Raw genomic sequence first — 17,861 nt, 5'->3', positions numbered from 1 at the left:
CACAATACAATCATCGGCAGGAAAAGTAATGTTGACCGCCTTTTGGGATGCCCAACGTGTCACCTTTTGTGAATATTTGGAAGATCAGCATACAATAAACAGTGTCTACTACTCAGACGTGCTGATGAACAAAGTAAAGCCAAAAATGGGAGGAAAACATTGTGGATCTCAAAGAAAAGGTGTAATATTGCTACAAGACTATGGTCACCTCAAATCACCCACCTGATCCACAAAACCACTGAAAAAATGGATTGGGTGAGTCCAGATTTGGCTCCCTTGGATTATCATTTATTTGGTCCACTCAAGGAGGCATTATGAGGAAACAAGGTCAGCAACAATGAATTGATCAAAGAATATATGGGAAAGTGGTTCAAATAACAAGATGAAGATTTCTTTGCATCACGCGCGCGCGCGCGCGCGCGCGCGTGTGGGCGTGTGTGTGTGTGTGTGTGTGTGTGTGTGTGTGTGTGTGTGTGTGAGTGCGCGCGATAAGATGAAAATAACGAATGCACCACACCCCAAACCAAATACACCAGAAACTGACACCAAAATTGGCAAAAAAATTACATCAAAATTGGCAAAAAATTACACCAAATCTGGTAAAAAAAAACCTCCACACCACAATTGGTAAAAAAGCCAATACCAAAACTGGTAAAAAAACAAACACAAAAATTGGCAAAAACGATGCCAAAATCTGCAAAAAGAAACACCGAAATTGACAAAAAGAAACGATTTTTTCCTTTTCCTACTCGCCACTTATGAAACACAATTACCTTTCTCCAATATGGAATTACTGCTTGTGACACACTATTTGACAAATCAGCAATCATCTTCTGCAGATCTTTGATATTGGAATCATCATGTAAATTTAGAACTGACTGCAGTTGGTTAAGTTGTTTCTGAAGAACATCAGCTTTCTTCAGAGCCTGTAAGTAAAAGAGCAAATTATTAAAAGTATGAAATAATGTAACTTAAAGTGATAAAATATTAGAAGAATTGTTTGTAAAATAAAAATTTCAGCTCAGAAGGTTGTTAAAAATGATAGAGAGATAGAAATGCTGACGAGTACCTATTTTCAGAAACCATATCCTTGAATTCCTGATGAAAACTCTTAAAATACCAGGTGTACCGGTACGAAACGAGCGTTTTTGTGTGAAAATGAAACACTAATTTTGAATTGAAAAGTAAAAACATTTTATTCAAAGTACTGACCATTTATTTCTATACATTTTGACCACCTTTCTGGCAATTTGTGGACACCGCGCCAATAGAAATGTTCGTCTTTTGAAGCAAATCAATCAGACACCAAATTTTCGACTTCTTTGTAGGAATCTAAGTGTTCCTCAGGCAATGCATGTCCCATTGATGAAAACAAATGGTAGTCAGAAGGGGCCAAGTCTGGTTTTGATTGTATCCTGAACCAGTTTTGCTTGGTGTGCAGGTGCATTGTCGGCATCTACTCCTTGGCATATGTGAGGAGTTAATGGCACAGCCAACAGTAGAGCGATCCCTGTGTTGTCAGGGGGCTACAATCAACAGGGTACATGGCGGCCCCACCACAATGGACTGGCTACTGTATTGGATATTAGGTGGCAAGTGGTCCATGGTCGTCGTCAGCGCAGAAAGCGATACTGCAGAGTGCATGGTGGAAATCGGACCCAGAAATGCATCCCCGCCCAAGAAAGCGACACTTCAGAGTGCATGGCGGAAATCGCACCCAGGAATTTATGCTTGCCCAAGAGATGGAGAGCAAGCGGGACTGCAATGCAATGACGAATAAGCTGGGTAAAGGTCTCAATGCATGGTGGACACAATGCACCAAGTAAGGTGCCCTTCCCCAATTGGCTCGCTCTTTGGAATAATTTTGAAATGTGGTGGTCAAACCCAAGAGGGGACCATCACATAAGGGCCGAAATGTTTGAGACTCCTTTTAGTCACCTCTTACGACAGGCAGGCATACTGCTGGCCTATTCTTACGCCCGAACCCACAGGGGGTGGTAACATTAAGAATTACAGTTTCATTTCTTACAAGTTAAATATGGTACAACCCTAAAACATACCATTAAACTTCTGTGGCCATTAACAGATTCATATTTAGTTATTCTCAAAACATGTAAATTTATATCTGCTACAAAAGCCTAGTGGAACAGTCAAAGCATCAAAACTGAAAAATTTTACTTCCTGAAGATGTGTGAGCTTGAGAAAACAGTTAGTGACAATGGGAGACAACTGGTGGGAATGACTTTGAAAAATGTTATGCTGTGCCAGTGTATACACACACTACAGGTCAACTTCTAATAAATATGAGTGTATAATGAAGGATATGAATAGGCTTTGCAGAGTATATTGCCAGAAAAAGACTGTAAAGTGGAGACAGTTTGTCAGAAAATTTGAAAAGGTTTTAAACAATAAACCACATAATACCACAACTGAAGTATTATTTGACCAGAACCCTGACAGCTTAATAAGTAAAGCAACTGGAGACTTGTCTGCTAATGACATTCCTTGGACTGTGCATTAAAAATGTGAAGGAAACATTACTGAAATTGGTGGCAAACGTAAAGCTGCGCACGATAAGTTGGCGTATCCAATTATATATAGACCTGGAAATTTAGTACTTGTGCATACCCACATGCAGTCAAAGAGAATAGATAATTAATGCAATAAAAAGTTTTATCTAATTTACAACTGACTGTATCTTACTGTTAGAAAAACAGCATACCAATATACTTCACCTTGTGCATTCAGACACTGAAGTATACTACAGAAAGAAGATGTGCAAAAAGTGTTAAAACACTACATTAAAGAAGACAGCGACAATTGCAACAGTAACCAAGATGAAGGCAGTGACAATAACGAATCTGAGTGTTTGTAGTGATATGAATCAAGACTGCTCAGCAAGGTGATATCAGACTCTTAAATTATGTATTTAAATTTATGCAGCAATACCAAGGATAAATGTTAAGAGAAACAGCAGTATGCCTAAACAGTAGCAGACAGTAATGTAAGGTGCTACATTTTTATTTAAGATTTTTTTGTGTGCACTACACGAATGCTTAGTGAGAACTGGTGCTCAGACCACGCATCAACTGCTATGTTGATACAGCAGCTGGTAGCAGTGGACTAGGGTGCATTGAGGATGGCACAAAGCCGCATACTGTGGGGAAGGGGCAGGCACCTGACAACGAACAACGGCATCACACCAGAGCAGCTGAGTGCTCAAAACGGTAGGTATTATGTTTTTGATGTGACAAGGTGCAAGAATGTTTGTGTTGTGGTTTTGTTACTGAAAGTGATTAAGAGTTTGTTTAAAAAGACTACCATTTTCATCTTTACGTGCATGGTGCTGTTGGGAGTTTTTTTTTAGATTTTTTGGTTCTTACTGCGACAGTTCTCTTGAAGACTATAAATAATATGCACCAGCATTGTAAACCTCAAGACAAGAGAAGCTACAACAAATAGGCCACTGGGACCTACCACATTGGGGACACAGCAGAACTCTGGTTCAATGAGTAGCCATTTTCCATGCAAACAGTTTTGTTTTCTTGACTGTACAGCAGTACCACAATAGGCAGTGCAATAACATTATGACCTTGATTGCCTCAGTTCCTGGTACTGTTGCATTTCTGATCTTGCTTTGTATAACCTGCATCTAACTCAACCGGAAAACCGCCCATCCCTGTGAATTCCAATTTCATCAACTACCAATGTACTGTGCTACTCATAGTGAATAATGATTAGTTAAGTAATAATTAAATTAGAAACCGTTGGTAAATGAGTAAGAATGCGAAGCATGATGAACAACTGAATGGAACAATTCGCTGTTAAATGATTGGTGAAAGGAATTAACTAAGAATAGTTTTGGTAATTTATATTATTAGTTTGTTGGGTGATGATGCAGAACAACAGAGGTCAAGGAATAGCCAATAAACTGTGTCACTTATGCTGCATTAGAGTAAGAGGGACAAGCGAAAACTTTTATTTATTTTCTATTATTATGTCAACTAGTAAAACATGTGTTCAGATGTTTTACATTCATGTATGTAAAACCTGGACATGAAGAAGGGATGAATGACACCACAAGCTGGTCTGGAGCACTGGAAAGATTGGTACCAATGCAGCAAATCTATGTCTTAGGGAGCAAAAAGACAGTAAGAAGAAATATTCAGAGTGCAAGAGTACTTATTCAGTATGCAGATGCTGACAAATACAGCCACCACAACTTGTGGAAAGAGAAACTGAAACATCTTTCTGCTATGCCAGGTCCTACAGAAAAACAGACTGGATGAGAAAAGCAGGACAACTGAAGTCTCAATTGATTCATGATGGCCAGCAAGCATGCTAACTTGTTTTGATTTCTGGGCTAACGCACTGGCGAGAGGGAAACAGCAGCTGGTCTGGTTTGCAAAACAGTACTTGAATCAGTCCCTCTTTCTGTGTAGTCATATGTTCTCAGATGGTACCGAGACGTTTACGCGATACTAGGCTATGCTACCATTATTAGGCTCTAACTTTGAGATGATGACTATTTGTAGTACACAGCAATGCAGCCAATCGCATACTCTGGACATGGGTTCCAGGAGCTACAGCCATCCACCTGAACTGGGCCACCTGGCATCTTAACATCGCTGAGTCACTTACTGGGTGGCTACCTACTGAGGGCAACCACCTTCCTGGTGAGATATGTGCTCCAGTCCAGACCGGTAACTGTCTGGCTATTCTGTTGCCGCACTTCAGTCCTTGTGGACCACTTTGTCACTGATTGCTGCACTGGGTCAGCACACGCCTTCAACATCAAATTTGCTGGAGGCTATGGTTTGAGTACCACCCCTCCTGGGCGATATTTCATGGCCCAAAGCACAGCCTGGATGTGACTGCCATTCATCGACCACTGTACGCTGTCCTTGTCAGCTACTGCCATGCTGGTGGCATCGGCGGGTGACACAATTTATCCTGCCACAGCCCAGGTGCCCTGCTGAGTTTCTGTGGTGAACACACCTCTGTACTTAACACGAATGAAAGTCCTATTCATTCAGGGATGTCTTACCAACAATCCGCTGCTCGATTCCAATCACCACCACCACTCTCAACACATGTCCAGATGAAGGCAGCAGTGCTTCATTCTGACCTTCATACAGCCACTTCATGTCATTGCTGGGGTCACCTCTGGGCCCCAACAATATGAATTCACCATCTAAACTTTCATCTGCTGCTTTACATTGTTGAACTTCAATTTAAATGACATTATGATATGAAAGCGATTATATGTTGACTTTTTCCCTTCTCTTTACATCTTTCATAGCTCTCTGCATCTCCTCTACTTATCATTTTGCTTTCTGTTCCTTTTTTTTTAGAAAAAAAAAAACAGCAACAAAATCTCAAGATTTCTTTATTTTCCACCTGTACCAGCTATATTTGTGCATTTATTCGAGTAACTGCAGCTGTTTAATGTATCTTCATCAATGACAATTGAAGAGATGCAACACAGTCAGATAAAAATATAACTAAGAAGAAATAATAGTCAGAGCTACTGGCCAAAAAGTGTTAGAATCAACTGAAGAGTGGAAATGGAAAATATTCCAAGTGCAAATCTGACTTTTTCAGGAGATGAAAAAACAATGTAGCTCTGTTTGAACATATCTGCAACTGAGTTGTATCCTAACAACCGAAAATAAATATTTTATTAAGAAAGTTCTAAGTACCATACCAGGAAACTGGCTGGTTCCAAGTACCAATAACAAAGCTTTTACAGTTCATTCGAGCAAAGAAACAAAACTTCAACCAACCACTGTTAATAAAGCTATGTCTTCACTCAAATAGCATCATCATTACTTGTTTGAAACTGAGAAGTGTATCTCCAGATTGCTGTTTACATTTATATTATATTTGTTACTGTTTATATTAGCTGTTGGCTGCTTTTCATCCAAGAATTAATGTAAACAACAACAAATGTAATACAAACACGAACAACTTTTTGAAGATGAGCCTTTTGGCTTGAAATTGGTAATGATGGTATTTGCGTAAATAAACAGCATTACTAACTGTGACTGTTTGCCATTTTCTTCTTTGCAAGAATCCACATGTATAACGGGCAACAAAAAATTTCCCTTTGAGGGCACTGCTGCAGAATGTATGCAACATATCATGACTCTGATGTCGTTACTTAAGCACGGACATGTAGGCAAGATTTAAGTGTGGCATTTGTAGCAGCCTGACATGCATACACTAAATGCAGAAATGTTAACTGTTGACATTATTAATAAATGGATCCTCATTCTTTTCTTGACTGCCAAATGATGAATACAGGTAGACATCCATTTGAGAATGAAGAATGTGAATGGGGGAGCATTTCTGTCGAAAACTACTGTTGTGGAACAGTGTTCCAAATTCTGTGCTTGTCATGATTCGACCTGAGATGCTTGTTGATCCGGGAGGCTCATCCATTACCGATGATGCCAACTCATGTGGAAAACATTCTAGCACCAATCCTATAGTCCTGATCTTTCTACATACCTTTCCCTATGCAATTATCATGCCTTCAGTCAATTGGAGGGGGAAAAAATTGCCTTGAAGGGTCAATTATTCCTGAGGGATGAGAATATGCTCTTCACACAGCAGGATACAGCATTTTACCAAACAGGTATCTTCATCCTGCTGCATCGGGTGGGTGATTGCCTCAGCGCTTATGGTGATTCTGCCTGACTGGCATACCGAGTCTGATTGTATGGCTTTGAATGGAAGCTTCGATCACCCCTTATGTTTTGTATACACCTACAGTTTCAACAAAAAGGACATAAGCGCCATGCCAACTGGTCGCGGCCCAGTTCTACAGAAGTGCCAAGACCAGCGACCTGGATAGAAGCATCCACGGTATTACTTCACTTGTATTGGAATCGTTATACTGAAGGACATTGTTTATTTTGCATGTCGCCCTTTGCTTACAACACATCTGTATTTCTCAAAGTTAATTATTGTTGTTTATTTTCTGTAATAAAATTCATTACGATTTTCATGAATTGTTGTCTAGCTATCCTAGGCACTCCATACTTGATGAGTAGGCAGGATATAAAAACTACTAAAAAATATTTTAAATTTTTGACCTCCAAGGCAAAGCACAGCATGGCATAAAGACTACGTGTGCCATCTAATAACACATGTTCAAAACACTTTTTCCTTTCTTTGGCATCTGGATCAAGTCTAAGGAAAAGCAACCAAGTACCGAGAACGCAACAACTGAAAATGCATTTAGTGAAAAAAGGCACATAGAATATTTTCCATTCACACTCCAATTTTCCCAACAGGAAATAATAACATATTTGAACAACCTTTGCAGCTTCTGGACCAGTCAGAGCTACAATTCTTCTTATGCCTTTAGCAATTGCCTCCTCACTTGCAATGATGAAGTCTCCAATGTGCCCAGACTGATGTAAGTGCCTGCAAAGAAGTGGAACTTGCATTTAATCAAAACAGGTATCTCAACTGCTGTAGGTCTCAAGAACAATGAGTAAAATATTGAAATAGAATAGCTGGCTGTACAAACCTTTGGAAAGCACAAGTTCTATTATTGCCAATAAAAACAAAGTAGAAATTATTAACTTTAGTTTCAGAACCATAAGAAAATGAGGATAAAAAGGAAGGTTGGAAAGGGGTTGGTGGGGTAAGGGGGAAGGTCACTCAGATATTATTTTGGGTGGGGCCCGTATGTTGCGAGGGTGAGGGGGGGACTAAAACGAAGATACTTTGCCTCTTCGCCCTTTTTTTCCAACTTCTCTCAACAAATCTCTCTTGCTTCCCTGAGGAATAAACAATTGATTTGGGAAACTAGGATTACTGCTTGAAGTGTTTCTACTGGTCAGTGAATCAGTCACTTTAATTTCAACAGTTTTCTTGATTGAATTTTGCATTTAATACGGAACAATATACAAAATATATCAATGCATCTAATGAGTTACAGTATCAAAAGGTAGAAGTGATTTTATTATTGATCTACAGTAATTCTGTTTAATAATTCGGGAAAGAAATATTGGATTTTAACACATCAGATCTGCATACTTTTCCTGACTCTGTCAAAACAAACATTAACTTACAAGGCAGATGTACCTATAAAATCCAGCCCTGTTTTCTGACTGCAATGTTCTCTTTATAGCTTATCTGACAAAGAAACTGAAATATGTTACATCTGCAAATGTAATTAACCTATACTCTAAACAAGCAATGAACATGCCTGGAGAGACCAGAATTATTGTGCTCCTTAGTATATTCTAAGCATACCAAAAGAAGTAAAACTACTTCTCTTCCTGAAATATTTCGCATTATATATGTTGTTCAGAGCCTCTAGCAAGCTTCTCTTTTCTCCCACATTCAGTCATTCTCCTCCCATTATAATCCTGTTCCGTTCACATCATCCTTCACCTGATCCCTCTCTCTTGTTCATGCTATTCTGATTGCTCTTCGTCTAGATTCTGTCCACTCTAGGGCTCTTCTTAGAAGTCTTTCTCGTCTTGTTTTTTCTTAAAATTGGCCAAATTGTTTAAGCCCATTTCTCTCCATAGTTTCTTTTTAGGCACTAATTTGAAGTGTGTTTCATATTGTCTCATTCCTTATCCAGTCCCTTCTAGTCTTGCCCAGGATGCATTGTAAAAAGTGCATCTATTGCATGTATTCTGCTCAGATCTTTCTTTGTCCAGGTCCAACATTCTGATCCATAGGTCAAAACTGCCAGACAATATGACTTGCATATCATGATCTTTGTTTTAGCAAGTATTTTCCAATTTTTAATTACATTCGATACACAATAATTAAAAGTTCTAAAAAATTTTCAATTCTCTCCACAATATCATTCTTGATGTTTCCTTCTTGGTTAATTTAGAAGCTAGCTATTTGAAAACATCTACTTGTTTAATAATTTCTCCATTACAACTCACATCCTTCATTTTTCCTGCTGATTTTCATTACTTCACTTTTTGTTAAGTTTATTTCCATGCCTGCTTTTTCAATTACACTCTTCCAGGTATTTAGTTATTCTTCCAATTTCTGTTCAATTTTCCTTCTGACCTCTGCTCATTTTCTTCCCAAATCATCACATCATTTGCATATGCTATGATTTTCATAACATCTGCTGCTGACCCTTGCTGAACTTTCCTTACGATGTTGTCCATGACTATAGTAAAGAGCACTGGTGGCAGCACATTTTCTCACTGCCCTCTATTGAAACATAATTCAGACATTCGTTGTACATGCTTCTGATGTTAAGACACATTTCTTTTGACAATTCCAGTCTATTCAGACCTTGCCATCTCTCTGCCTTTCGAACAGTGTCATAAGCCTTTGTTATATCAATGAACGCAACTACGATGTCTTTCCCAGACTCCTATTTTTCTCAAAAGATGTGAAATCTATAACAAGAAAAATAACCAGAGCACATTGCACATCGACTTTTTCCAAAATGCACCATTCTGCTTTTAAAACATTCATATCAACTTTTTCATAATATGATATTTTTCTTATTTATGGTTCTTTGTCACTTCTTGGTAGAACAACTTTATATGTAAGGTTGAAAAATAAATATACTAGAACAACAAAAATGCCATTTTTTCTTTTCATGATTGCTCCATTTTCGCATTTCTGACAGTACAATATTTTTTCTTCACTAAAAAGCTTATTCTACTGTACCTAATTTTTTTTGTAAGCAATGGAATAATTTATATCAATCATTATAATAGGATGTATGAAATGATCTATTAAAAATATTGGTGTTTTAAAAGTCTATTGTGTGGCTCTAAGAAAAAGTTTAATTTCACTGGAAAACATATGGGTGTGCGAACTGAAAGCTTGAAATTTCAAAGTTGAACGAATGTGTGTCCAGTTTACAATGTTTAACCAGTGTCATAAAAATCGACATAAGTAAACTTGAAGTAAAAAAAACATTGGTAGATGCATACGCAAACCATGCTAGAAATCTGAACAATAAATTTCAATCTCTTGATATAGCTGTGAAAAACAGTGAAAGTAGAGTAAATTTAGTGCAACACAACCATTGTGCAATTTGAAAAGTTACAGAAAAATAAATAATGCAGTACTCATTCACAAAATTTCCTAGTAGAATGAATCACAAAATAAGCAGTCTAGTTAAACTAGGTGTGAAGTTCAATTCAACAACTTACACCAGTTGTAAAAAAAAAAATCACTATTAAGTAGCCATGGCTTATCTGTCTTTCCCACAGAGACAAAAACTATCACAAGAAATTTAAACAAAGGTTCTAATAATCCTGCTTATGAGAAGGTGAGACAAATTGTTTTGATGTATCTGAATGATTGTCTGTAAATAAAGTATAAATAAGGAGGTACAAAGTGCATGCATGTGATGTACTGACATAGCACCTGTTGAAACAAGCACTTGTGATACGTGTCTCACGAGGTCCAGTTAATATTTATGTATTGACGAAGAATGAAATTAAAGAAAATAATGTTAGATTTTTAGAACAATACCTGGACCTTAGAATAGCAACTGCGCGCAATCATATGGCCCATAACAAGTACAACAAACATTGGGCAACATAGCACAGTTTCAGGTAACTGCTGATACTCATCTGGAGAGCCCTCAAATAAATTGTCAAAGAATATTGTTTTGCTTTCATGAATGAAAACTTAAAAAATGAAACAATTATTTGACACTGTCTCCGAACAAACTTTAAGTTTCTTAAACCGTTGAAACAGTCCTGTTCACTTATACGGTGTCATTTCTAGTACTTACAGAAGCGAGTTATACTGCAGGAGTAAAGTGTATTTAAAGCAGCAAAAGAATTCTGTAAGTAATCAAACAGCCAAAACAAAAAACAGAATCCTTGGTAGGGGCCTAATACAGAGGTCAAAGCAAATTTCCATATCCACTTAAAAGCAGGAGATGTCTACTCTGTTTCTTTAACTAGACAGTTCCAATCTGTGCAACATCATGGTGCCCCATAAAGATTACCAATTACAAGCGACAAATTTATCTTTCTTATTAGTATGTGTAAGATTTAGGAAACAAACTAGATATTTTGAAGGCTCTATTACAAATCTGGCTCCTCTTGTACGTAGTTGTTACGCAGTACCAGAAATAGAAAGCAGCAGAAAGTTGGTGGTGTTGCTATCTACACAAGGAAAAGTAATTACATCACAGGTTTGGAAATGATGATAAAGTTTAGTGCTGAAAGGAATTTTGAAAGTGTGGTAATTAAACATATATTTTGCTTCACACCATCCTCTTTCAGAGGCTGGTAATTTGGAGGCTTTTCTGGATTAACTTGACACTGTTATATGTAAATGCATGGTCACAAAACTGCAAATGTAAATCGCAATGACTCACGTTCCACCACAGAATTCAACTGAAGTATTGTCTCCAGCAGGTCCAAAAGGATCAGATTCTAGTTTCTCAATAGGCACACCTATTGAAACTATTCGAACAGGATCAGGATAAACTTCATCAAAAACTGCTCGTAAACCCTTGATTGTTTTTGCTGTTGCTAGATGTGATTCCTTCGCATAAACTGGTTCATTGCGCTGTATCATATTCACTGACACACTTTCAGTTTCTTTTACCTGTTGCACTGACATTGGTCCCTGCAAATAAAAAATTCAGTTCTAATAATTAATAGTAATTAAAATTAAAAAATTTTTGATAATTCTTGCAAGACAGCTATGGCTGTATTAATCAAAGGATGACAGAGGAGGGGGATGTGAGATAAAATTACCTTGTTTGTGAAGTCAAAACGAAGTCTATCGGGAGCCACCAGTGATCCTTTCTGGTCTACTTCAGTCTTAAGAATAGCTCTCAGTGCAAAATTGAGTACATGTGTACCTGTATGATTGTTCATTACCAACCTCCTTCGAACAGTATCCAAATGAAGTGACATTCTGTCTCCTTTTTGAATTTTTCCTTCAGCAGTTCCAATATGCAACACATATCCTCCAAAGACCTGCACATTTCTCACAGAAAACTCTACATTCTGTAAATAAATTTGAAATTATGAGACCACTAGTGGCAGGGAAAAAGAACAGAGGAAAACAGCAGTTTAAAAATGATCAACCACAATTTTTTTTAGCTAATATTACCTCATCTGTAACTTTCACCATGTAACCCTCGTCATATATTTGGCCTCCCTGCTGAGCATAAAACGATGTCTTATCAAGAATTATCCCACATTCTTGACCAGAGGTGACTTCATTTACAAACTCTTTCATGTAATATATTGCAACCACTTCCCCAATACACGGTCCAAATTCTGAAATAAATTAATTTAAGTAAATATGGCACATATAAAATACTCTGTCTCACAATGAAATGCACTAACATCTATGAAAACTACAAGGCCAAGAGGGATACATGTGAATGAAATGAACTTAGCACAACTGGATTTGTGATAATACATAAATGATTTGGATTACAGAATTCTTTGAGTTGTGGTGTAGTCCAGTATGGAATGGAAAAGCTTAGTACTCTAAATGTCCTGCTTTGAATATATTAATGAGGAATCTTTCTGACTGCAGTTTGTAAGCAGTTCCAGAAAGCATCAGCAGTGTTTGATAAAGAACTATAGCAAGTAAGGTTCCAGCCAACCTTATACCTGATTTATCCACAGGAAAAGCATTCAACAAAATAATGAACTTACAGTACACGAGATACAATTACTGTCCTGTACTTAAGTTCAAGAGGAAAAATATAGATGACAGGAAGAGAGAGGCCTACCTGTTGGTGGGAGGAAAGGGAATGAGTCTGAAGGAAAACAATGATGAAGGGCGTATGGTGTCAAAGATATAACCTAATCAGTAATCACTGCACCAGCTTCAGTCCAGAGATGATGGTGACAGAGAGAGAGAGAGAGAGAGAGAGAGAGAGAGAGAGAGAGAGAGAGATATGAACAGCACAACTGAAACTAGAGATGTGGTTGGGGGGATATGGAGGACTGAGAACAACAATGTACAATAAAAACGAATAGAAAAAGGCAAGAGTAACACAAAACAAATAACAAAATCACAGAAGATACAGGGTAATTATAATTAAAGTTAAACTTTCAAACCACTGTCAAAATAACACCACTGATCAGAATGACGTCAAATTGCGGCGGAATATTATCGGAGAAGGGGGAAAATGTGTGGCAGAAGAAAAATAAATACTACAAATGACAACTGAATCATGCAACAATGCCTAAGGTGTATGTTTGACATTAAACAAACTGTACTACATGCATGGGTGTGATACTGTTAGTTACATAAGCCCATTCACTATGGAAAGGTAATATCACACTGGATGGGAAAAATTGGTTTTTAATTATCCTGAGGCCCAAAACAGCATAAAAAGCGTCAATCAAAATTGAATCGGATTATTGATTTCTGTGTGACTGGAACAAAACATGCTCCATACGATGTCCACTGTTTTCTGCAATTTGAAATTGAGAAACAGCATGTTACACAGATGATCAATGTGTTCCAGCATCACGTTCAGAATGTGTTGCACAATGCATGGCTTCAATGCAGCTAAGTTTGCAGTCGGAACATTGAACACAACAGCTTTCAGATGGCCCCACAGTCAGAAGTCACACAGATTAAGATCAGGTGATTGGGACAGCCAGACTGTAGGGAAATGGCAGCTGATCATTCCAACATTTCCGAAATGGCACTTCAGCAGTTGCTTAACTGGATTTGCAATGTGCAGAGGTGCGTCATCTTGCATAAAAATGATCCCATCCACACATCCATGCTGTTGGAGAGCTGGAGTGATGTTGTGCAAAAGACACTCATAGCACTTACCAGTGATGGTACAGGTAACAAGACCGGAAGCACCTGTCTCTTTGAAAAAATATGGCCGTATGATAAATGATGCCATAAACCTGCACCAGATAGTGATATTTTCAGGATGAAATGGTACTGGTTGATTTGCGTGTGGATTTTCCATTGCCCATATTTGACCAATTCTGTGTACTGACATAACCTGTCAGATGGAAGTGGGCTTTGTCCGCCCACAAAATTTTCCATGGCCAAACATTGTCCACTTTCATGCGAGCAAGAAATTCTGAAGGTCTCTCTTGCTGGTAGGTCAACAGGAAGCAACTCATGCACACGGGTAATTTTGAATGGATAACAAAGAAGGAAGTTTCCTAGGATTTTACGCACTGTGCTCACGGGTATGTCCAATGTTCAGGCAATTCTCCAAGCACTACACATTTGCACACCACCACTCGTCTCCTCCTGCACTGCTGTGGCCACCATTTCCACTGATGTTGAATCAGTTTCCTTCCTCTATCAGGTTGCACACCAAAAGTATTTGTCTTTTGAATTTTCGAATCATTTTCTCGGACCAACGGCTTTTATCAAACCCTTATTGTAATACAGCTTTACAAGCAGAGTGCTATCCTGCACTGAGACAGTCATGGCGAACGTTGCAGACGCGAAAGGAGGAAAAGCTTTGTACCTGGCGTGTTTATACCAAATTCAATGGGTTGTGCAGATGACAGGTGTTTTCATTTATGTATTCTGACACACACAGCACATCACACCATTTTTTTTTTCTTCTGCCATACTTTCTTCCCCTTCTTTAATAATATTCTGTTGTAATTTGGTGTCATTCCAACCAGTGGTGTTATTTTTACAGTGTTTTGAAAGTTTAACTTTAATTATACTCACACTGTATAACGAAAAGATGATTATAATGAAAAAAGGGTACGGCGGGTGTGTTAGGTGGTGATGTGTGCAAAGATGTGTTTCATTACTAGTTTCCCTGAACTCTGGAGGTAAAAGGTAAGTACTGGCTGGAAATTCTACCTCAGTCACACGTGTGATGCAGACAGGAAAATGAGGCAGGAAGTGGGAGAAGGATTGGGGAGTGGTAGTTGGCAGCTTGGAAGGAGGCATCAAGAGTCCATTATACAAATCTGTGAGGGAGAGGCAGCAGACATAGGGGTAAGAAGGTGAGATACAGGCATTGGAGCCAGGATGTTCATGCAGCATCAATAACAGTGACATGATTGTGGGGATTGGGAAGGAGTCACAAGACAGAGGAATGGGAGACTGATGTATAGGGAGCATGAGTGCAATATATTATTAAAGACTGAGACTCTCTCTGCACAGTTCAGGAAAGCCGGTGCTGGAGGGAAAGATCCAGACAGAGTGGATTGTGACACAGCCATTGAACTCTAGCATGTTGTGCTCCTGCATTGTGTTCCAACACTGGGTGGTCAACTCTTCTCTTGGCTAGAGTTTGGTGGTGGCCATTCATTCTGGTGGACAGATGGCTGGTATTCATGCGTAGATAAAATGTGCAGGAATCATAGCCAAGCCATGACATGGCTGCTTACACAGGTGGCTCTGACTCTGCTGGGATTCTTCCCTCCAGCACCATCTTTACTGAACTATACACAAGGGAATTACCTTCATAACACACCTTTCACTCCAACTATCCTGCTGGCCTCAATCTCTGCTAACCCACTGCACACACACCTTCTACTAAACAGTCTCCCCTTCCTTGTTCCTGTCATTCCTTCCCAATCCCTGCCTTCAAGTCTTCATCATCATTGTTTGCTGCAAAAGCTCATCATTGTTTGCTGCAAAAGCTCACCAGTCCCAGTGCCCATGTGTTGTGTATACCTATCCCCTATAACTGCTGCCTCCCTCTGAGCTGCCAAATACCACTTACCAACCCCTCCTTCCAGATGCAGCTTCTTTTTCCCTCTACTTAATCCACCAGACACAACCCTTCACCCCAGTCCACCCGACAAACTGCAGTCTCATCACTGTGAGTTCAGTAGCCATAATGTGGCTGCAAGGTGTGTGTGTGTGTGTGTGTGTGTGTGTGTGAGAGAGAGAGAGAGAGAGAGAGAGAGAGAGAGAGAGAGAGAGAGAGAATTCCTCCGATAGAAAGTTTTCATTCTTTTTTTCTGTGTCTGTCAATGACTCCACACTTCTACTATTTGGTGGGTGTATCCTTTACTCCTAAGTTACATACATTCTACCAGAACTTCCCTAGCTGTATACCTGATGTGATAGGTAGAGGACACGTCAGGTGGAATCAAAGATACTCTTAATTATTTACAGAATGCTTCAGCAATCCTTGCCTCGAGTGGGCAAGTGCTGTTCTCCTAAGATATGGCACAGGGAGGGAAGGGGCAGTACCTGGCCCCTAAAACCTCACCTGACACAACAGCTTCTGCTCTCAATACATAGGAATTGAGACAGGTACAACACTAATAGCATCCCAAACCACAACATTATACTGCCTAATAATAAGCTTCCAGCAAGTTATCATCACATCAGTGCCAAACATATCAGGAGCCATTGTTGCACAATGGGTTGAAATGGAACACAACAAAAAAAATCTCAAATTTTGCCACTCAAAATACCCTCGGAGATTGTCATGTGCTTATGGCAGGTCAGGGTACTTTTGATTTCTAGAGGATGACAGCCACCGAGATGATGTGCATACCTCCAGCCTTACAGCATGAATTGTCAAACTGTTAACACTGTCAGTCAAGAAACTTGCAGTATTCCAACATGTACATGAAATGGTGGATAAATGTGCCTGGACGGTTACAGTAAGGTAAACAAGATGACATTCAATCCTTGTAATGAACTTGTCTGGTACAGTACATACTGATCACTACACGACCCTCCTTCAGGCCGTTGATTCCACATACTCATCACTGTCATAGAAATGTACTCAATACAAAATGACAAGCCCACTTCAGAGATTGTATAATTTTCCCTCCTCTCAAACTCACTCCTATGCTGAGACATGAGACAAACTAGTATTTGTTTTCAGCTTTCCACTTAGTTTATGGCTCTTGATCGAATAGGTTTGGCATGACAGTTACTTTCCAATTTACACTGTGATGACAGTGCTGGCCCTGTGTGTACAACATCTCTCCGCAGTCTTAATCACTTACTGCTGCTACTCACAAAGAGTCTGACTTTGTTCACACTTATTTCTGGGTGCTGCAATTTCATACAATTAATTTAACAGGAACATTATTAAATCTAGACTGTAAGCACCACTATTGTAACAGAAAATAATTTATCAAACAATGGAAAAGCCAGGATGTAATAATGACAATATTATGAAAAGGATAGTTGCTACTCTATACAGGGAAGATGATTCGCAGATTGGCAAAACTAAAAGACTGTCAGCAAGTAAGCTTTCAACCAAAAAGGTCTTCATCAGAAACAGACAAAGTCCACATGCACACACCGGTGCGCGCAGGACGCACGCTCACAGGGTAGTTGCTACTCCATGTAGCGGAGATGCTGAGTTGCAGATAGGCACAACAAAAAACTGTTAGCAAGTAAGCTTTCAGCCAAAAAGGTCTTCATCAGAAATAGACAACGTGCACTGGCAGGTGCATGCGCCTGCCCGTGTCCACAACCACAGTCTTTGCTGAGGCTGGTCTCAGAGGCCAGACTGAGGTCACGTGGGTATGATTTGCATTTCTGTGAGTGTGAGTGAGTGAGAGTGTGTGTGTGTGTGTGTGTGTGAGTGTGTGTGTGTATTTCTGATGAAGGCCTTTTTGGCTGAAATCTTACTTGTTCTTATCTGCAACTCAGCATCTCTGCTAAAAGTTGAATGGCTACCATCCTTTTCATAATGTTGTCAGAAAACAATTTACGATTTTCCAACTTTAGCGCATAATTAAAGCAAAACTTTTTTTTTTCCCAAACATTTACCGTAATCAGCGTCCTTTCCTGTTGATGTAGCATGGTAATTATATTTTGGGAGATCATCTGTCACTGGGATGCCTTCATTCTGAAGACGTGTAAGTGCATGGACATCTAATGCAATCTGGGTATCTGCACCAACACCTTTGCCTTGGGAAAGAATCTACACATTCAAAACA

At 39.1% G+C, this 17,861-nt stretch overlaps 1 protein-coding gene across 1 annotated transcript in view; it reads right to left on the bottom strand.

The window, feature by feature from the left end:
* The window catches only part of LOC126457482 (alanine--tRNA ligase, cytoplasmic), a 184,324-nt gene that overhangs the window by 28,753 nt on the left and 137,710 nt on the right, over positions 1–17,861 (bottom strand). The window contains exons 11-16 of the mRNA XM_050093777.1: positions 17,692–17,845; positions 12,094–12,263; positions 11,733–11,987; positions 11,348–11,601; positions 7,326–7,434; positions 774–926 (exon numbers count right to left, since the gene is read on the bottom strand). Coding sequence (XP_049949734.1) covers positions 774–926; positions 7,326–7,434; positions 11,348–11,601; positions 11,733–11,987; positions 12,094–12,263; positions 17,692–17,845 — 1,095 coding nt within the window. The remainder of the gene's footprint in view (positions 1–773; positions 927–7,325; positions 7,435–11,347; positions 11,602–11,732; positions 11,988–12,093; positions 12,264–17,691; positions 17,846–17,861) is intronic.

The sequence above is a fragment of the Schistocerca serialis genome, chromosome 2 (genome assembly GCF_023864345.2).
Source record: "Schistocerca serialis cubense isolate TAMUIC-IGC-003099 chromosome 2, iqSchSeri2.2, whole genome shotgun sequence".
NCBI lineage: Eukaryota > Metazoa > Arthropoda > Insecta > Orthoptera > Acrididae > Schistocerca > Schistocerca serialis.
The sequence above is the reverse complement of the archived record's forward strand: the minus strand, read 5'-3'. Positions and strand labels throughout refer to the sequence as shown.